The 22,555-nt window shown below is 39.6% G+C and overlaps 1 protein-coding gene and 1 long non-coding RNA gene across 6 annotated transcripts in view; both read left to right on the top strand.

Moving 5' to 3' along the window:
• Nucleotides 1-784: 784 nt before the first annotated feature.
• LOC127530578 (uncharacterized) lies at nucleotides 785-2,430 on the top strand. Its single transcript, XR_007937153.1, has 3 exons — nucleotides 785-1,148; nucleotides 1,358-1,578; nucleotides 1,798-2,430. It is a non-coding gene; the product is annotated as an uncharacterized LOC127530578 (long non-coding RNA).
• A 4,084-nt stretch (nucleotides 2,431-6,514) lies between these two features.
• tiprl (TIP41, TOR signaling pathway regulator-like (S. cerevisiae)) overlaps nucleotides 6,515-22,555 on the top strand; it is a 54,694-nt gene continuing 38,653 nt past the window's right edge. For all 5 annotated transcript variants that reach the window (XR_007937140.1, XM_051937700.1, XM_022219418.2 and 2 more), the window contains exons 1-6: nucleotides 6,515-6,631; nucleotides 7,942-8,069; nucleotides 11,669-11,848; nucleotides 15,246-15,345; nucleotides 15,473-15,604; nucleotides 16,088-16,183. Coding sequence is in view for 4 of the 5 variants with exons in the window: in XM_051937700.1 (XP_051793660.1) it covers nucleotides 7,945-8,069; nucleotides 11,669-11,848; nucleotides 15,246-15,345; nucleotides 15,473-15,604; nucleotides 16,088-16,183 (633 nt within the window). In the remaining variant the exon portion in view is untranslated. The remainder of the gene's footprint in view (nucleotides 6,632-7,941; nucleotides 8,070-11,668; nucleotides 11,849-15,245; nucleotides 15,346-15,472; nucleotides 15,605-16,087; nucleotides 16,184-22,555) is intronic.

Raw genomic sequence — 22,555 nt, forward strand, 5'->3', positions numbered from 1 at the left:
CAGAACAGGGAAAAAAGAGAGGAAAGGAACAAAAAAAAAACTCTGGGGTGCCTGCTGGGTTCAAGGTTGGCCGGTTCATTCTGTCATACAACGGGGCGGGTGAACCCAAGCAGCAGGCAATAGACAGGCAGGTAGATAAATGAATAAGGTTTTAATAAAGGAACGAAACACAAAAGCTCTCCATACGGGAGGCACAGGCACTAAACAGAACAGGGGTCTAAACTAAACAAACTACACTAACTAAGGGCAGGCCAGATGGCCAAAACAAGGACTAAATGAAACTAAACTAACAGGGGAGAGGAAACTCACATGTGTCCATGGGAGGAAGGCAGAAGCGGGCAGAATGGAGGGAGCAGAGGGAGAGACGTGACAAGGGCAGGGAAACAGATAAGTCCAACGGGAAGCTTGTGTCTAGGAAGCAGCGTTGCAAGAGGTGGTGACCCAATGACGTATATATAGAGCTAGCCACTGGCCGCTGAGAGACGGCAAATAGGAGCCGACTTCCGGTAGTGGCAAGATGTGGTTTCAGAATGGAACGTCAGCACGGTATGTGACTTTGTGTTTCGTGATTTACCAAGGTACAGTAAACTTTTGTGTTGGAATCAAGTCACAATGCTTGAAATACGTTGAGAACATCAGGCCAGGAGGCCCTAGACCAGCACTGGCAGGGTTTTTCAGTGACTGCAGCTGAGCAGACTCTCCTCAGGAGAGCGCCCAGTTCGCTGCCATGCATTCCCATTCCCCCTGTGCCTGTGGTCTCACTCTGACCTGTGATGGGTGATAAGGCTATTTTTGTCATCAGAAAATATGTGTTAATAAACTAGAAATCTGTTTGAGAAGGTGAACAGCACGGCATGATCATATCTGATACTGACAAGTGCATACGTCACTGCATAGCACTTACCAGTTACCACTTCTGCTAGCTCCTTCAATGCCACCAGTTTTGTGATTCCTTCTCTGGAATGTAAGTGAAAGGAAACGTGCTGACACTCACCTTGCAATCATCATCATCATGAACCTGTTAATTTAAGTGTCTCTGTTGTTATGGTTTCAGGTGGATGTGGCTAATATCTGACCATGGTAAAATCGTGTGCTGCCATCTCCTGCACCAATCGATTTGTGCGTGGCTGTAATATATCCTTTCATAAGTAAGTGGCTCTTTTATTTGGGACATTCTGCCTCAAATTTGCTCGGCTTCTTTGTTTGCAAACAGAAACTCCTTCTGACCTTGGCTTGAGTACCCCAGTTTAGCTGAATCACTAACTGTACAGTGTAAGCTGGTGTGACTATCAGTATTCAATGACAGTCACAGTGCATCATTGTCTATGGATGTATTATAATATGCCACAAATTTCAGGTTTCCCAAGCAGTCCAAGGACAGCACACTGAGATCAATGGATACAGGCCATCAGTAGAGAAGCGGTGGGGACCAAGAGGAGATGGATCCCGGGGGATCATAATTACGTATGCAGCAACCATTTCAGGGAGGAGGACTTCATCCTCTCAAAACATGCAAAACACAAGCTTCACAGGCCAGGGACTGTACCATCCCTCAATTTGGGGAAACCAGAGAAAAAGGTTATGTTCTTTAATTGTTAATGGTTGCTCATTATTTCAATTTAGTACTTTTCTTTTCTTGTCAATTTGTGTGGCTATGAAAATGTTTCAGGATCGGTTTTTGGCTTTTATAGTGATTTGCAGCCATTCATTGTGATAATGTTTTCTTTCAGGTATTGGTGAAACAAAAACAAATCTTTTGGGAATTTGCCATGTTAATTCTTTTATCAAATGTTTTAGATCGCAGTGAGGACAACCCAAACCAGCCAGGAAGCAGTGGCATTCGACCAGCACATCGACATGGAGTCCTTTACTAAAACAGTTCTATTTAGAAATCAGTGACTTCCCAATATCCTTATTATTTCCAGCAATGCCTATAAATTCCTGTATTTTGTGCAAAAACTCCTGTATATTTTGAAGCCTTTTGACGCACTGAAAATTAGTAATTTGTTCACTTTGTGAAAATTTTGTAGAAAAGTACACTTATGGTGAGATTTTTAAAAAGCCATGCATTTCATATCATCAAATTGCTTTTCTCGAAACAATTTTGGCACGCTATTTCTGGGAAAATAGGCTACTTCATAAGTTTCAAACTGAAACATTTTGTTTTTGCCCTAAAGCTGGCGTTTAATAGCAAATTGTTCATGGAATTTTATTGTGAAATATATATTTCCTACAATACTCCTATATTTTCTCAAAGAAGACTTTTATATTGTCGTATTTCTCTCTGTCAAGTGCACTTGATACCCTGTAAATATTTTATTGGAACATGGATATTTGCAACTGAACCTACAAGTGGTGTAGCTATTGTAATGCAATTTAGCAACACAAACCTTTGTCTAGGTGGTGTATTTTATATTTTTTGGTAACAAGTTGGAGGAGTATTCCATTGTAAAAATAAATAAATACTTTCAATGGTTTCCTTCGTTATATAGTGCCTGTTTGTAACGCTTTTTTGCTGTATCTATGGAAGTATTTGGTCTAGAAATTCATGGCTGGGCTAAGACTACTCAAAAATCTCCAGACTGACTGCAACTTCAACCTCTATTTGCAGTACTCAAGGCTGTCAGGCCTGTGAATTTTCCATCCCTCTTTACACTAAAACATAATTTGGAATTTTTGACTACTGCATGTGCTGCTTTTCAAAGTCCAACTGAATAATTTGAATTGGAGAAAAATTGTTTAAAACACTAATTTTCTTATTTGGCATTGGTTCGAATATTTTTTAGAGCCCATGTAAGTGAAACACTAATGCTTCAGAAAGTCTGAAATATTTTTTTATTGACACAATCACTGCATCAGCATTCAGCAATCATTATCATTGTGTGGTGGTCTCTGTCTCTGTCTGTGAGGGCTAAACAACGCTGTGATTGTCGTGAAAACGTGCCAAGGACAGAGATTTTATTGTCTGCTAACAGTAAAAGCCATAACATAACACATATTGTCCCATCAGTGATGACAAGCCTTGAAGTTGGTGTATTCACACAGGATCAAATAGTGTGCCACAGCTTCTTGCCACTACCAGAAGTCAGCGCCGATTTGCCATGGCGCCACTGTTGTCCGCCGAGCAGTGAGCGGTCTAGCTCTATATATACGTCATTGTGGTGACCGGAAATATGATCCATCAGCTGAATGTAAATGGTACCATCACCGATGATGCCAAAATTATTTCTCAATTTTGCTGTAAGTTCTACTCAAAACTATATGAATCAAATTATAATATGAATGTTGCTACACAATTAATTAATTCTGTGGACAATACAAAAATAATAAAAAATTCAGACAAACTTTATTGTGACAGCCCATTTACTGAAGCCGAGGTATTGAAATCTATTGATCTCCTTAAAAACAACAAGTCTCCAGGCTCAGATGGTTTAGTGGCAGAATTCTGTAAATCATTTGCTTCCCAGTTGGCTCCTTTTTTGCTACAGGTTTATAATGAAAGTATTGAAAGGGAAACTCTTCCTTCAAGCCTTACTCAAGGGATTATTACCTTAATTCCCAAGCTTAAAAAGGACTTACTCGCCATAGATAACTGGAGACCGATAAGCCTCTTAAATAATGATTATAAAATAATAGCTTTGTTGCTAGCTAGAAGACTTAAAGATGTTTTGGTAGATATTACTGATGAGACACAGTCAGGATTTATGGCAGACACATCTCCAATAACATTAGGCTGGCCTTAGATATTTTAGACTACTAAGACCTAATAGCTGATGACTCATTTATCCTTTTCCTGGACTTCTACAAAGCCTTTGACTCGATTGAACACAAATTTATATTTCTTTCTCTCAAAAAATTTGGTTTTGGTGACATTTTTTGCAACGCTATCAAGGCTCTGTACTCCAACGCGAATATTTCTATTAGGATGAAAACTGGCACGACATCTAGATTTTATCTTCATCGAGGAGTACGCCAGGGCTGTCCAATAAGCCCATATCTGTTTTTACTTTGCACGCAGATTTTTGCTTCTTATATTTCTGACAGCCCTTTGAAGGAAATTACTGTAGTAGACAGAGAAATTGTCATCAGTCAATTGGCAGATGACACCACTATATTTCTTAAAGATGCCAGTCAGGTGCCAATCGCATTACAAGCTATTGATAAATTTTCTAAAGCTTCTGGGTTAGTTTTAAATTTAAACAAATGTCAATTATTGCCTATCAAAAATTGTAATGAACAAAGTATTTGTAATATAACTGTCCACCGTGAAGTCACTTATTTAGGTGTGGTTATTTGTAAAGATCAGAAACATAGAATTATCTCAAACTTTCCTCCAGTTATCAAAAAAACACAGTCCAAGTTGAATCAGTGGTTGCAAAGGGATTTGAGTCTCAGGGGAAGAGTGCTGCTTTCAAAAGCAGAAGGCTTATCTCAATTAACCTATGCAGCAACTTCTCTTACATGTGGACAACAAAACTTGTAAGGATATTGATCGGATGCTTTTTAACTTTCTGTGGAAAAATAAGACACACTATATTAAGAAAAGTGTAGTGATGAACGATTATGAACATGGAGGACTTAATGTCCTGGATTTCACTACTCTAAATAATACATTCAAAATTAATTGGGCTAAACATTTCCTTAAAACCCTGTCTCCATTTGGAACTTTATTCCTCATTATATTTTTTCCAGGTTTGGTGGGTTGGATTTTATTTTGGGTTGTGACTACGACATAGATAAACTTCCTGAAAAGCTCTCATTATTTCACAAACAGGTTCTTTTAGAATGGTCCCTTATATACAAGCATAACTTCTCACCTCATACATATTTAATCTGGAATAATAAGAATATATTATATAAAAATAAATCTTTATTTTTTTCCCAATTGGGTAGAGAAACAAATATTTTCAGTTATTCAGTTATTTAACAATAAGGGTCAACTTATGTCGTACTCTGAGTTTTTACAAACATATAAATTTCCAGTGACACCCAAAGAATACGCCACACTATTTGATGCAATACCTTCAGGCGTAATAATGCTATTCAAAGGTGTTCAATCAAATGCATCTCTTTCGGATTCTGTTTATCTTCCTGTTCCATTGGATACACATGTAGGGAAAATTTGCTTGACAGATTATAGAAATAGGAATAAGAATATTCGTACATTATTTCAAAAAGAAACTGTGTCTGTTCCTCATGTGGTATCTTACTGGAATTCTTTTATTAACGATATCAGTTGGAAAGAAGTGTGGACAATCCCAAACAAATTTTTTGTAACGAATAAGGTTAAAGAAGTTTCATATAAAATCCTTCACAAATATTATCCTGCAAGCCATTGCATGACAAAATTCAAAAAGGACATTACTGTGGACTGTTGTTTCTGTGGGAGCCATCCCGAGACTGTGCAGCACCTCTTCTGGACCTGCTCACACTCTATGAGGTTCTGGAAGGACTTTTGTAGATTTGTCACTGGGAAACTCTACAAGGATTTCACTTTAAAGTGGGAAAATATTGTATTTCTTTTTTTTAGGCAACAAAGAAAAAGAGATGTATATTTTATTTTGAATTTGTTGCTCATTCTAGCAAAATTTTATTTTCATAAATGCAAGTTTAGTAATTGTAAACCAAATTTTAGTTGTTTTTATACTGATATTCTCCATTACTTTAAGATGATCAGTGGCTCTAGAAACAAAAAGGCTTTAAAAACTGTTTTAGTATGTACAAGGTATACTTTTTGAATGTATGTGACCTGAATTTTGTAGTCCCTGGACGTGTGTTTTTTGAAGTCGATATTGTTTGGATACCCCCTGGCATATTGTAATGCTTGTACTTGAGTCTTTATTTTACTTTATTTTGTTTTTTTTATTTATTTTAATTTATTTTATTATTATTATTTTATTTTATTTATTTATTTTATTTTCTCTGTTATTGTTCAGGTACTTAGGCTTAATTATTGCTATTGATTATACGGTATTTTAAAAATGTACCTTTGTATTATTGATGTTATTGTTCGCTCTGAATAAAGGGAAAAAAATAAACAAACAAAAAAACAATGCCGTAAACACTGGAAAAGCTGCGCCGGTAAAATAGAAGCGACCATCAAATTAAAAATCCCGTTGCAATTTACTGATTACAGGTCCGGGTCCACATAAGATCCATCGGGTCCATCTGGGTCCGGATCCGGACGGTGACCCGTTCATTAAGTGACCCCTGCCATAGGCAGCCACAACTATGTGGCTGGCACATTTCAGAGTTATAACACATTTCATTTTTACTTTGACGGTTTGATACTTTCAGGTTACACATTTACCTTCGTGTTTTTTACTTCATGAGGTAAAATTGTCAAATAGAAATTAGACTCAACGAAAAACGAGCAATTTCTTGACTTTGCTCCGCTTGATTTTTTTAATATTAATGGGCAGTGGAAAATGTCAATTTTTTCATTTTATAATAGTTGGGGGGAAATGATTATGTTTGAATACCGTTTGTACAAGAATTCCCTGTAAACAAAGCTCTTGTAAGAAGAAAAAATAATGAAGCGGAACTACAGCATAACAGTCGAAAACATGACCGGACAGTTTTTACCGACGCTCCGAAATATCCTCCATGACAGGTTGAGCATAACACTAAAGTAAGTGTCTTTTTTTCCTTGTGTTAAGTTGTTACACGCAGTTATAGTGACTCACAGGTTTTCTCATCGTGAATGGCTGTTTATAATGTTCAACCAGTATCCAGAAGACTATGAGACAGAGCAAAGCCAAACACTGTTCACTGAAATGTTAGATGAGAGGAGCGAACCGGGCTACTGCCGCTGTGAGCTATAACACATACGCCTTTTACGAAAACAACGAAATTCATTTTCAGATTACCTTTAAGAGGATGAGTGTATCAACGCAATTAAGCAAAATTATCGGTATTTCAAAAGATATATGTGATAATGGGTGATTCAAAAAATAACTACGAGCTAAATATAAGGCATCGCGGTTTAAAATCCTAATGTTAAAATTTTTAGAGCGCTAAAATAACAGTTTTTTTTTTTTTTTTTTGCATTATTGCGTGTCCAGGTGACACACAAAAATAATGTGTTAATTTTGCATCCAAGGCTACACATATGCACCAGTGGAAAACAGCAGAAATCACAACCGGGCAAGTTAACGAATCATACAGATAACGAGCAGTTTAATCCAGTGTTGAATAGCAAAGGTATTTATGTGCAGTAAAAGATGGCACAGGCGAATCTGAGTTGGTGTTTGAACTTTTGTGACTAAATTTCTCTTCTATTTTTTCTTCCAGTCATTTTATGCCAGTATTGAGAAATGCCTGTGTTTTTGTGGATGCCAGCGATAAACACAAATCCTAAACCACAAAACTTTTTGGTTATTTTCTTTGTGTTCTGAAATTTGCGTACAGCTTATGCAAATTTAACCCCTCTTTGTTCCAGTGTACCAATGCCTTTGTGCACAAAACTAGCTCCTTAGAGAAATAGTTTTTCTAGTTTGGTGTGGAGGAACTTGGCTGGCCTGACCACAAGTGAGTCAGTGTTTCTTTAAAACAGTATAAAAGCAGCTGATAGTAATGGCAGACTCATAACAGACAGCCCCATGTATTCTCAAAGTTAAACATGTCTTTGAGAGGAAAAAACAGAACAACAAGATAATGTTCACCACTGAGAGGTTTTTTCTTCCCTTTTTTTCTTTTCTTTTCTTTTCTTTTTTTTTTCTTACAACACAACGTCAAAAAACATTTATACCTAATTTAGACTTCTATTCAGCTAGACCTAAAATGTCAAATCTGGCTGGGTCCTTTCAAAAGTCATAACTATGTGCGGAGTCACAACAAAGTAGCATCCTGGTGAAATTGATGTCACACAATGTCCATATGCCCTTTTTGTCAGCATCTGTCTGTCTAGTCTGGAAAACATTCTGATAATATGTCTTGTAGTTGATGTTGGCCTCTCTGTCCATGATGATGTCACATGGTTTCAAGAGCAGTAAGCAGGACTTCACTTTTGGACCATGGAAAGTGACTGCTGCCAAAAACCACATCATGAAGTCCAAAGACATTGAACGGTGAGATTTTTTTCTGTCTTTTACCTGTTAAATTCTGCTTTCCTCTTTGGTGGATGAGGTTGTAGTCATACTAAATAAAGTTGATCTAGGAAAGGGTAATATGTATGTACGTATATATGTGTAGATGTGTGTTTGTGTGTGTATGTATCAATTTGTGGAATTTCTTACCTACTTAATGGAGTTGGGACCATCATTTTTGTTGTGCAGATGTCAGGTTGGTACACAGTTGACAGCCCTATTTGACAACTGTTACAATCCATATTATGGCAAGAACCAAGCCGCTAAGTAAAGAGAAACAACAGTCCATCATTACTTAAAGTACTGAAGTCCACAAAATTGCAAAATCTTTGAATGTATCCCCAAGTGCTACAACAAAACTGGCTCACATGAGGACCGCCCCAAGAAAGGAAGTACAAGAGTCACCTGCTGAGAATAAGTCATCGGAGTCACCGGCCTCAGGAATCGCAATTAACAGCACCTCAGATTAGAGCTAAGATAAACAATACACGGAGCAGACACATTTCTACATCAGCTTTTCAGAGGAGACTTCTCAAATCAGGCCTTTATGGTCAAATAGATGCTAAGAAACCACTACTACGGAAAAACAACAAACCGAAGAGATTTGTTTTGGCCAAAAAACACAAGGAATGGACATTGGAATGGACAGTGGAAATCTGTGCTTTGGTCTGATGAGTTCAAATTTGAGATCTTCCACCTGCCATGTCTTTGTGCGACACAGAAAAGGTGAACGGATGGTCTCTACATGCATGATTCCCATCGTGAAGCATGGAGGAGGAGGTGTGATGGTGTGGAGGTGCTTTTGGTGACAGTTGGGGATTTATTCAAATTTGAAGGCACACTGAACCAGCATGGGTACCACAGCATCCTGCAGCGACATCCATTGAGTTTGCATTTAGTTGGGCCATCATTTATTTTTCAACAGGACAGTGACAGCAAACACACTTCCAGGCTGTGTACGGGCTATTTGACCAAGAAGGAGAGTGATGGAGTGCTGCATCTGATGACCTCGCCTCCACAGTCACCTGATCTAAATCCAATGGAGATGGTTTGGGATGAGATGGACCGCACAGTGAAGGCAAAAGAGCCAACAAGTGCTCAGCATCTCTGGTAACTCCTTCAAGACTGTTGGAAAACCATTTCAAGTGACTACCTCATGAAGCACATCCAGAGAATGCCATGAGTGCAAAGTAGTAATCAAAGCTAAATGGTGGCTGTTTTGAAGAATCTGAAATATAGAACTGTTATTGTTTACTACATATTAACTACATATCCAAATGTGTTCATTCATAGCTTTGATGCCTTCAGATATAATCTACAATGTTTATAGTTATTACAATACAGAAAAAAAATTTAAATGAGAAGGTGTGTCCAAACTTTTGACTGATAGTGTACAGTACATACCTATACAGTACTGTGTAAAAATTTCAGGCAATTGTGAAAATAATGCTGTAAACTTGGAATACTTTCAAAATATAAATCATAATTGTTTATTTTTAACGGTTTAAAAAATACTAAGTGAGCGAACAAAAGAAAAATCTAAATCGAATTCATATTTGGTATTACTACCTTTTGCCTTCAAATCAGCATCAATTCTTTTTGGTGCACTTGCACAAAGTCAGGGATTTTGTAAGGATTATAGTCATGTCATAAATTAGTTATACTAAGCAGGTGCTAATGATCATCAACTTGACATGTAGGTTGAAACACAGTCATGAACTGAAGCAGAGCAGCTGTGTTGGAGGCTTGAAACTGGGTGAGTAACAGCCAAACTCTGCTACCAGGTGAAATTGTGGAAAACAGTTTCATGTCACAGGTCATACACCAGGACAAGACTAGGCATAGCAACAAGACACAAGGTAGTTATACTGCATCAGCAAGGTCTCTCTCAGGCAAAGATTTCAAAGCAGTCTGGTGTTCAAGATGTGCTATTAAAGCTTTTGAAAAAGCACAAGGAAACGGACAACGTTGACGTTCCTAGATGCAGTGGTTGGCCAAGAAAACTTAGTGCAGCAGATGAAAAACACATCAAGCTTATTTCCCTTTTGAAATTGAAAGATGTCCTGCAGTGCCATCAGCTCAGAACTGGCAGAAAGCAGCAGGACCCAGGTACACCCATATACTGTCTGGAGAATGGTCTTCATGAAAGAGTTGCAGCCAAAAAGCCATACCTCTGACATGGAAACAAGGCCAAGAGATTCAACCATACCCAAAACATAGGAGTAGGGTTGCAGAAGAATAGCAAGTTTGTTCGCTGAAGGGCTGCAGAGCGGTAAAATAATGAATGTCTGCAGGCAATAGTGAAGCGAGGTGGAGGTTTCTTGCAAGTTTCGAGCTGCATTTCTGCAAATGGAGTTGGAGATTTGGTCAGGATCCATGGTGTCCGCAGTGCTGAGAAATATAGGCAGATACTTACCCATCATGATTTATTTATATATTATCTGTCAGGGAGGCATATGATTGTCCCAAATTGATTTTGCAGTAAGACAATGACCCGAAACATACAGGCAGTGTCATTAAGAACTGTCTTCAGTGTAAAGAACAAGAAGTCGTTGAAGTGATGGGGCTACAAAGTCCTGACCTCAACATCATTGAGTCTGTCTGGGATTACATGAAGAGACAGAAGGATTTGAGGAAGCCTACATCCACAGAAGAGCTGTGGTTAGTTGTCCAAGATGTTTTTAACAACCAGCTAGTTGAATTCCTTCAAAAACAGTGTACATATGTACCTAGAAAAATTGATGCTGTTTTGAAGGCAAAGGGTCGTCACACCAAATATTGATTTGATTTAGATTTTGCATCTGTTCCTTTACTGCATTTTGTCAATTGATAAAAATGAACTATTCACGCTTCGATTTTTGAAAGCATTCTTGGTTTATAGCATTTCTTTGCACCCGACAAAAGCTTTTTCACAATACTACTTCAAAAGAAACAAAAAACTACCCTCACCAACATAACAGCTGCACAGTGCAGTAGTGGTTAGCACTTTCGCCTTGCAGCAAGAAGATCCCCGGTTCAAATCCCGGGGTGGGCCTGGGATCTTTCTTCATGGAGTTTGCATGTTCTCCCTGTGCATGCGTGGGTTTTCTTCGAGCACTCCGGCTTCCTCCCACAGTCCAAAAATATGCTGAGGTTAATTGCTGACTCTAAATTGTCCTTAGGTGTGAATGTGAGTGTGATTGTTTGTCTGTATATGTAGCCCTGCGACAGACTGGCAACCTGTCCAGGGTGCCCCCTGCCTTCGCCCGAGTCAGCTGGGATAGGCTCCAGCCCCCCTGCGACCCTAGTGAGGATAAAGTGGTGTATAGAGAATGGATGGATAGAGAATATTCTATTCTATCTGTTATGCCATCTAAATTATGCGGGCATAATTAATTTATGTTTATTTATGCTATACATATATAATAGTATATGACTGTGGATGCTGAATATTTGAAACTTGAAGTATTGGCTGAGCTTTCTTTGCAAAACTGTAAAGCACAACAACAGTTGTGCTTTACAGTTCTGCAAAGCACAACTGTTGTTTTTATTGTTTTCTAGAAAGATGTGCTGTAAGTGTTACCAGCTGTTTGCCTTTTCAGGTTAGCAGAGGAGATGAACATGCCCTCTCTTCCAGAGATGATGTTTGGGGACAATGTTCTGCGCATCCAGCACACAGATGGCTATGGCATTGAATTCAATGCTATTGATGCCCTTAAGAGAGTCAACAACATGGAGGATGCTGTTAAGGTGGCCTGTGCTCAAGAATGGCAGGAGAGCAGGCAAGATAATCACTATAATGTGTTACCACACTGAAATGTTGTGCTTACTTTTGTCACTACTACAAACAGGTGCAGCAATTTAGACACTGCTTTGTGCTTGGTTTTCATGTTCCAGACAGTAAATATACATATTGGAACAGTGAGGCTAATTCCTTCATTTTTTGCTGTTAACTGAAAATGTTTGGGTTTGACATCAAATGATGAATATGAGAATAGAGATCTACCTTACAGGTTTTATTTCCAGGTATTTACATCTGGATCTGATACACAACTTAGAAGATAACACTTTTTGTTTGAATCCACCCATTTTTTATGTGAACAAAAGTATTGCAAGGCTCTAGCATTAAATATACTACATATGTAACTGGTAGTAACAATGTGTTGATGAGCATATCATGTATAGTAAGGGCGATACAGAGTAGACTGGTGGAAATGGGCAGCTGGGAACAGTGGGCATAAGGAAAGATAGCAGCAGCATCCCACAGTGGACATGATGGAGACTAGACCAGTTGGTGGGACAGCAACCATAGATGAGAAGCATCCATCTCGAGGACCAGGGACACTGCAAAATTGGTATTTATAGTAAATACATAGGTAAAGAAGATAGTGATTAGATAAGGGGACAGTGCAAGGAGACAGGTCCCCCAGCAACCTAGGCTTACAGCAGCATAACTAGGGGCATAACTAAGGGATGTCAAAGAAGAAGTAAATTGTGCCCCCTACATGCGGACTCTAACTGACCGACTCAGGGTCACCCGAATCAGCCCTAACTATAAGCTTTGTCAAAAAGTAACTTTTTAAGCCTGGTCTTAAAAAACAAGGAGGGTGTCCACCTCCCGAACCCAAACTAGGAGCTGGTCCTGCAGTAGAGGCGTCTGATAAGTGAAGGCTCTGCCTCCCATTCTACTTTTAGAAATTGTGGGAACTACAAGTAAGCCTGCAGTCTGAGAGCAAAGAGTTCTGCTCGGATAATATGGTACTGTAAAGTCTTTTAGATATGTGGGAGATTGGTCATTAAGAGCTTTGTATGTCAATAGAAGGATTTTAAATTCTATTCAAGATTTCACAGGAAGCCAGTGAAGTGAAGCCAGTATAGGAGAAATATGATCTCGCTTGCTAAATCCTGCCAGTACTGTCACAACAGTGTTTTGGATCAACTGTAGGTTTTTAAAAGAGCTATTGGGACATCCTGACAGTAAGGAATTGCAATGAAGCCTGGAAGTAACAAGTGCATGGACTAGTTTTTCCGCATCACTGTGAGACAGGATGTTCCTGATTTTTACAATATTTCTCAAGTGAAAGATGGAAATCCTATAGACTTGTTTTATGTCCTGGTCAAAAATAACTCCCAGGTTCCTCACAGTAGTACTGGAGGCCAAAGTAAAGCCATCCACAGTAACTACAGGTAAAAGCCAGAAAATTAGAATATTTTCATAAACTTGATTTATTTCCGTAATTGCGAACAAAAGGTATAACTTTTACATTATATGTAATCATTGCACGCAGACTGATGCACTTCAAATGTTTATTTATTTAATTTTGATGATCATAGGTGGCAACAAATGAAAATCCGACATTCCGTGGGTCAGAAAATTAGAATATTGTGAAATGGGTCAAGTTTGAAGACACCTGGTGCCACCCACTAACCAGCTGATTAACTCAAAACACCTGCAAAGGGCTTTAAATGGTCTCTCAGTCCAGTTCTGAAGCTTACACAAACATGGGGAAGACTTCAGATTTGACAGCTGTCCAAAAGGCAACCATTGACACATTGCACAAGGAGGGCAAGACTCAAAAGGTTATTGCTGAAAAGGTTGGCTGTTCTCAAAGCTCTGTGTCCAAACACATTAATGGAGAGGCAAAGGGTAGGAAAAACTGTGGTAGGAAAAAGTGTACAAGTGACAGGGATCACCGCGCCCTGGTGAAGATTGTGAAAAAAAACCCATTCAAAAATGTGGGGGAGATTCACAAGGACTGGACTGCTGCAGGAGTCAGTGCTTCAAAATCCACCACCAAGAGACGCATGAAAGACATGGGTTTCAACTGCCGCATACCTCGTGTCAAGCCTCTTTTGAACAAGAAACAGCGCGCAAAGCGTCTCACCTGGGCTAAGGAAAAAAAGAGCTGGACTGCAGCTGAGTGGTCCAAAGTTATGTTTTCTGATGAAAGCAAATTTTGCATTGCCTTTGGAAATCGAGGTCCCAGAGTCTGGAGGAGGACAGGAGAGGCACAGGATCCACGTTGCCTGAAGTCTAGTGTGAAGTTTCCACCATCAGTGATGGTTTGGGGTGCCATGTCATCTGCTGGTGTCGGTCCACTCTGTTTCCTGAGATCCAAGGTCAACGCAGCCGTCTACCAGCAAGTTTTAGAGCACTTCATGCTTCCTGCTGCTGACCTGCTTTATGGAGGTGGGGATTTTATGTTCCAACAGGACTTGGCGCCTGCACACAGTGCCAAATCTACCAGTGCCTGGTTTAAGGACCATGATATTTCTGTACTCAATTGGCCAGCCAACTCGCCCGACCTTAGCCCCATCGAAAATCTGTGGGGTATTGTTAAGAGGAAGATGCAGAATGCCAGACCCAAAAATGCAGAAGAGCTGAAGGCCACTATCAAAGCAACCTGGGCTCTCATAACACCTGAGCAGTGCCAGAAACTGATCGACTCCATGCCACGCCGCATTAATGCAGTCATTGAGGCAAAAGGAGCTCCAACCAAGTATTGAGTACTGTACATGCTCATATTTTTCACGTTCATACTTTTCAGTTGGCCAACATTTCTACAAATCCTGTTTTTGTATTGGCCTCAGGTAATATTCTAATTTTCTGACCCACGGAATGTCGGATTTTCATTTGTTGCCACCTATGATCATCAAAATTAAATAAATAAACATTTGAAGTGCATCAGTCTGCGTGCAATGATTACATATAATGTAAAAGTTATACCTTTTGTTCGCAATTACGGAAATAAATCAAGTTTATGAAAATATTCTAATTTTCTGGCTTTTACCTGTATATGCTTTGAAAGCGAGTTTCTGAGATGTTTGGGGCCAAATACAATGACTTCAGTCTGGTCTGAATTTAGTAATAGGAAATTGCAGGTCATCCAGTTCTTTATGGGTAGACAATGAGGGCATCAGCAGAGTGGCCGTCTTGTAACTGGAAGGTTGCCGGTTCGATCCTCGGCCCGTCGAGCTCATGTCGAGGTGTCCCTGAGCAAGACAACTGAACCTCTAATTGCTCCTGGTGGGTCGTGGTTAGCGCCTTGCATGGCAGCTTCCACCATCAGTGTGTGAATGTGTGTGTGAATGTAAAGCGCTTTGGATAAAAGCGGTATATAAATACAACCATTTACCATTTAAATTGTACTTTCCACTAACAATTTAATCTCTTTCTAGAGCGGATACGGAGCACTCCAAAGAGGTGTTGAGACCTTATGACTGGACTTACACCACAGACTATAGAGGCACCTTGATAGGAGACAGTATGCAGATAAAGGTGAGTAATTTCCAGTGATGGAAATGGAGGACGCTATCAACACCTTTTCTAAGTGTGCTGTCATAAATCTAAAAGAAGAGGGATGTTGTATCTTGTGTTTAATTTCTGCCTGTTTGTTCATATGAAGGTTACTGAGACAACAGAACGTATTAATATGGAGAAATTGAAAGCTCGGGAACACATCATGTTTTTTGACGAAGTACTGCTGTTTGAAGATGAACTGCATGACCATGGAGTCTCCATGATCAGTGTCAAAATTGTGAGTGCTGTCTTTCTGGTGAATCGGTTGTATTGTTCCATTGAAGACCAGATTTATAACTGAAGAGACATACTTTTTTTCCCCACATTATATATGTAATTAGTACCTCATTTCTTGAAGCAACAAATCATTTTAGAAATGCCATTTGTCAAGCAAAGTTTCAGCAAAAGCCTAGGTGTCTAGCAGGAAGCATGTTCACATAGTTTAGCATATTGTGAAGCTTTCCATAATGCAGTCATCGTGCAATCTGTACCTCTATTGTGTTGTGGAAGTGGGTGAGAGCTCAGACAAAATTCAGTGGTGGGAGGGTTAATTTAAGTTGACAAGGCTCAGAGAAATATAAATGATAATTTTGTGATCCAAGCTGATTTGAAAACTCACTACTTGCAACATGCACTTTCTATGACAACATAATATTGCATTCAGACTGTCTGTTTCCAAAGGTTCTGAGAGAGTAATGAGCTGTGTTTTTTGATTATACAGAGGGTCATGCCCACCAGTTTCTTCTTGTTGCTTCGTTTCTTCCTGCGAGTGGATGGAGTGCTGATTAGAATCAATGACACTCGACTGTATTATGAGGCAAGTTACTTTGCATCAGTTATAGAATTTAAATATTGTTGAGGTTAATCCCCATGTTTTGAGAGTTACTTTAGTAATGTATTTCACAACTGTTTACAGAATGCATGTCCTCAGATGTAATTTTTAACACATTTTGTTAGATTGCTCAGAGAATTTGGAGTATTTTGATTTACCTTAACATCGTCTCAGTTTTTTTTTTCATGTAATAGTGTGAATGAATGTGATGTTTACAAGGCCTGGACCATAGTTTATTGTGTATTTTTATGATGGTATATGGTACCAGTGATGAAAACTTCATAAATAGCTACAAAAAATATGATAAAATGTTTGATAGTTCAACTTAAATACATTACATTTAAGCCACTTTAAACCTCAACCTTTCTCCACAGCAGCACCTTAGACCTGGTTGTCCATTGCGTGCCTTGCTTTCTTTATTTTATTTGTATGAAAGTGAGATCATTCTTTTATATTTATACACTAATCAGGCATAACATTTTGACCACCTCCCTAATATTGTGTTGGTCCCCCTTTTGCTGCCAAAACAGCCCTGGGGCCTCATGTATAAAGCTTGCGTACAAAACAGGGCTAGAAAGTGGCCACTTTCTACGCAAAGGTTGTGATTTATAAAAAAACAAACTTGGCGTGAGAATATGCGCACCGGTGCGCCAACTTTGATGCTTGCTTACGCACATTTTGGAGACAGAGGGAACGGCAGTGCCGGAGGGTGAAGTGGTGAATTGAAACCAGATTGATCTCAAACCTTTATTGTCATCACATATTAGACTTGTAGAGCCGGATAATCATAAACCCTCATTGTTGTAGATGTTCCTATAGTGCGCCATTCGGCCTACGACTGTATTTGCAGAACTATGTTCATATATCAAACTTCCATCTTCAAATGATATAGAGCGGTGAGTTGCACTGATTGATTACTAATTTGGAAAAGGCATGTGACAATCAGTCCAATCGCTGATCAAGCGGTTAAATAGTGGGTGACAGCCGTGCATAATGTGGCACAATGGATGTGCTGGCATTGCTGGAAGATCACGTTAATGGTAGGCTTTGAATGGAGAGAGTTTTTATGGACCACGGAGATTTCCTGGCCCATGATGATGACTGGCTAATAAGCCGATTCAGATTCCCAAAGCAGTGCCCTTGGATCTATATGCTGAACTGGGCCCTGTCTTAGACCGACCCACCCGCCGAAACTACACCATCCTGGTACAGACACAGGTGCTGACCACTCTGCGGTTTCTGGCGACCGGCTCCTTCCAGCGGGAATTGGCCGACAGGTACACACGTGGACAAAATTGTTGGTACCTCTCAGTTAAAGAAGGAAAAACCCACAATTCTCACTGAAATCACTTGAAACTCACAAAAGTAACAATAAATAAAAATTTATTGAAAATTAAATAATCAAAATCAGCCATCACTTTTGAATTGTTGATTAACATAATTATTTAAAAAAACAAACTAATGAAATGGGGCTGGACAAAAATGATGGTACCCATAACTTAATATTTTGTTGCACAACCTTTTGAGGCAATCACTGCAATTAAACGATTTCTGTATTTGTCAATGAGCGTTCTGCAGCTGTCAACAGGTATTTTGGCCCACTCCTCACGAGCAAACAGCTCCAGTTGTCTCAGGTTTGATGGGTGTCTTCTCCAAATGGCATGTTTCAGCTCCTTCCACATATGTTCAATGGGATTCAGATCTGGGCTCATAGAAGGCCACTTTAGAATAGTCCAACGCTTTTCTCTCAGCCATTCTTGGGTGTTTTTGGCTGTGTGTTTTGGATCGTTGTCCTGTTGGAAGACCCATGACCTGCGACTGAGACCAAGCTTTCTGACACTAGGCAGCACATTTCTCTCCAGAATGCCTTGATAGTCTTCAGATTTCATCGTACCTTGCACACTTTCAAGACACCCTGTGCCAGATGCAGCAAAGCAGCCCCAAAACATTACTGAGCCTCCTCCATGTTTCACCGTAGGGACAGTGTTCTTTTCTTCGTATGCTTGGTTTTTGAGTCTATGAACATAGAGTTGATGTGCCTTACCAAAAAGCTCCAGTTTGGTCTCATCTGTCCAAAGGACATTCTCCCAGAAGCTTTGTGGCTTGTCAACATGCATTTTTGCAAATTCCAGTCTGGCTTTTTTATGAGTTTTTTTCAGCAGTGGTGTCCTCCTTGGTCGTCTCCCATGAAGTCCACTTTGGCTCAAACAACGACGAATGGTGCGATCTGACACTGATGTACCTTGGCCTTGGAGTTCACCTTTAATTTCTTTGGAGGTTGCTCTGGGCTCTTTGGATACAATTCCAACGATCCGTCTCTTCAATTTGTCATCAATTTTCCTGTTGCGGCCACGTCCAGGGAGGTTGGCTACTGTCCCGTGGGTCTTGAACTTCTGAATAATATGAGCCACTGTTGTCACAGGAACTTCAAGCTGTTTAGAGATGGTCTTATAGCCTTTACCTTTAAGATGTTTGTCTATCATTTTTTTTCGGATGTCCTGGGACAATTCTCTCCTTCGCTTTCTGTTGTCCATGTTCAGTGTGGTACACACCTTTTCACCAAACAGCAGGGTGACTACTTGTCTCCCTTTAAATAGGCAGACTGACTGATTATGAGTTTGGAAACACCTGTGATGTCAATTAAATGACACACCTGAGTTAATCATGTCACTCTGGTCAAATAGTTTTCAATCTTTTATAGAGGTACCATCATTTTTGTCCAGGCCTGTTTCATTAGTTTGTTTTTTTAAATAATTATGTTAATCAACAATTCAAAAGTAATGGCTGTTTTTGATTATTTAATTTTCAATAAATTTTTATTTATTGTTACTTTTGTGAGTTTCAAGTGATTTCAGTGAGAATTGTGGGTTTTTCCTTCTTTAACTGAGAGGTACCAACAATTTTGTCCACGTGTGTATGTGTTTTATATGAAGAATATATGAGGTTTTGTTGTCTAAATCCCGTTTGGGTCTGATATACAGTTAAATGATGTCCTTTAAGTCTGGGATATCACAGTCATCCCTCAGCGCAATAACGCCAGCTGTTTTGGATGGCATTATAAACATGACCAGTCAATACATCAGGCTTCCTTACACTGTGGGTTAACAGGCCAACATTAAACGGCAATTCGCAGCAATGTCCAGTTTCCCAAATGTAATCGGCGTAACTGACTGCACTCATGTTGCTGTAAGGGCTCCGAGTAAAAATGAATTTGTCTATGTGAACTGAAAAAATGTACATTCAATCAGTGTACAAATTATTTGTACATCGGACATGATCATAACAAATTTAGGGTCAACACATGACTCATTCATCCTGACACACAGCAGTGAAAAGACTGCAGGCTGGCGCTGCGTAAAATGCCGTGGATCAGCGGATTATTTATATGCAGATACATTCTTGAGTTACTTTGCATTGACCATGGTACAATGTGGGTGTGTTGTGGGTGGGATGTGAGGTGGATCTACCTGCACAATCTTCCAGCTGGTGTGTGAGTTATAAAGAAATTGCGTGCAGCTGTGCGTACGCAGAGTTTTATAAATCAGGAGCGAAGGGCGTACGCCCTTTTTAGATTTTCGGCGTACACAAACTTTTAGTATGAATCCTACGCAATGTTTTATAAATGAGGCCCCTGATTTGTTGAGGCGTGGACTTCACTAAACCCCTGAAGGTGTGCTGTGGTATCTGGCACGAAGATGTTCGCAGCAGATCCTTTAATTCCTGTAAGTTGTGAGGTGGGGCCTCCATGGATCTGACTTGTTTGTCCAGCACATCCCACAGATGCTCAATTGGATTGAGATCGGGGGAATTTGGAGGTCAAGTCAACACCTCAAACTCATTGTTGTGCTCCTCAAACCATTCCTAAAGCACTTTTGCTTTGTGGCATGGCGCATTGTCCTACTGAAAGAGGTCACAGCCTTCAAGTAATAGTGTTTGATGAAAGGGTGTACATGGTCTGTAGCAGTGCTTAGGTAGGTGGTACATGTCAAAGCAACATCCACGTGGATGGCAGGAGCCAAGGTTTCTCAGCAGAACATTGGCCAAAGCATTACACTGCCTCCGCCGGCTTGCCTTCTTCCCGTAGTGCTACCTGATGCCATGTGTTCCCCAGGTCAGCGCACCCCATCCACGTGATGTTAAAGAAAACGTGATTCATCAGACCACACCACCTTCTTCCTTTGCTCAGTGGTTCAGTTCTGATGTTCATGTGCCCATTGTTGGTGCATTCGGCAGTGCACAGGGGTCAACATGTGCACCCTGACTTGTCTGCAGATATGCAGCCCCATACCCAACAAACTGCGATGCACTGTGTATTCTGACATCTTTCTATCAGAACTAGCAGTGCCTTCTTCAGCAATTTGAAAAACAGCAGCTTGTCTGTTGGATCGGACCACACAGGCCACCCTTCGCTCCCTACATGCATCAGTGAGCCTTGGCCACCTGTGACCCTGTTGCCAGTTCACCACTGTTCCTTATTTGGACCCCTTCTTGATAGATACTGACCACAGCAGACTGGGAACACCCCACAAGAGCTGCAGCTTTGGAGATGCTCCAACCCAGTTATCTAGCCAATTTGGCCCTTATCAAACTGGCTCAAATCCTTATCCTTGCCCATTTTTCCTGCTTCTAACACATTTTTAAGGACAGAATGCTCACTTGCTACCAATTATATCCAACCCACTAACAGGTGTTATGATGAAGAGATAATCAATGTTAGTCACTTCACTTGTCAGTGATCGTAATGTTATGCCTGATCTGTCTATATTTTTAATACGCATTTTTTAAATTGTTGTGTTAAAATTTAAATTATTACCAGCTTAATATGTAGCCAAAGTGGATACATTCAATGTAAAACTTTTTCTCCTGGCGTTTATTTAAAATAGATAATTTAAAAAATTGTCTGTGATAGATTTCTCTTATTGCACTGCCTTGTGTCCGCACAGTACTGCTACCGAAAGTATACTGAATCTAAAAATTTGCTCTAAATGTACAAAAATTTACATACACTTGTAATAACCATGTTTGTCATGGCAGTTCTGAGTCATCAGTGAATCTTATGTCTCATAATTTTCTGTTTTGGAATCATTAAAACCCATGTGTGTTTTTAACAAAAAGAAGTTGTGCATTTTAGTTGCTTTATAGATTTAATTTAGGTCTTCTAGAAATATGAAAGAATCTGCTGGTTCAAAAATACACATGCATCACTGTTATGTTAATATTTCTGATTTGTCTTTGACCACTCCTCTTGACAGAATTAGTGTTTGTTTCTTCATTACACTCCACAGATTCTTCTAAAACCTGAATTCAAACCTGATATAACCATTTCTTTCCCTCCTTTGATGTGTGTTGGTGTCATTGCCTTCTGGAACACCCATCCTTGTCCAAGACCCAGTCTTCTGGCTGATGATTTTAGGTTTTCCTGAAGAATGTGGAGGTAATCCTCCTCCTTAATTTTTCCATTTAATTTCTGTAAAACATCAGTTCCACTGTGTATGTGATCAGTAGAAAACTTCAGTCAAGCCTTAAGGTGTCACTTCTAGAGGAAGCGCGTCCTCCTTGCATGGGAGCTTGCCAGCCCATTGTGATGTAAAACACCCTTGAATATGGGTACTGACACCTGTGTTCTACAGCTTGTAATTTATTGCAGACCTGCTTTTTGGTGATTCTTGGTTGACTCTTGACCATCCTAATAAATAGTTTCCCAGCAGCATATGCTATGTTTTTCAAATCTTCACTGAGCTCCTCAGGTTCTCTCTGTCAGGTTTGTGGCTGAATCTGAGTGTATCAAATGGTCCCTATTTATATTTGCTCAGATAAGTATGTAGCTATTAAGAGGCCATGCCACTAAGAAATTTGATTCACAAAACTTCCTACATCACCAAAAGTCATCAAAATTGTTGTATTTATAATTTTGATCCAGCAGATTTTGACATAATTCAGAAGACCTTTTATTAAATCTGACATAACTAAAATGCAAGGTTGTTTTTGTGATTAAGATGTGTTTAATGATTACATCATAGAAAATGAAACATCATAGGGGTCAATGGAAATGGAAGACTGCCATCTCTCAGGTGGTAGAGGTAATTGCAAGGTTGACAGGTTGATTCCCAGTCCCTCCATGTGCACATGGGTTTTAATGATTCCAAAACAGAAAATACGTGGGAAAGACACTGAACCCCAAGTTGCACGGATGCTCCACAGTTGGTGTATGTGTGTGAGTGGGTAAATGACAAATTAATTGTAAAGCGTTTTGAAGAACCTACATAGGGTTACAAGGTGCTGCATAATGACAGACCATTTACCATATACACACGTGGACAAAATTGTTGGTACCCCTCAGTTAAAGAAGGAAAAACC

This window comes from Acanthochromis polyacanthus, chromosome 17 (assembly GCF_021347895.1).
Source record: "Acanthochromis polyacanthus isolate Apoly-LR-REF ecotype Palm Island chromosome 17, KAUST_Apoly_ChrSc, whole genome shotgun sequence".
In the NCBI taxonomy this organism is placed as follows: domain Eukaryota; kingdom Metazoa; phylum Chordata; class Actinopteri; family Pomacentridae; genus Acanthochromis; species Acanthochromis polyacanthus.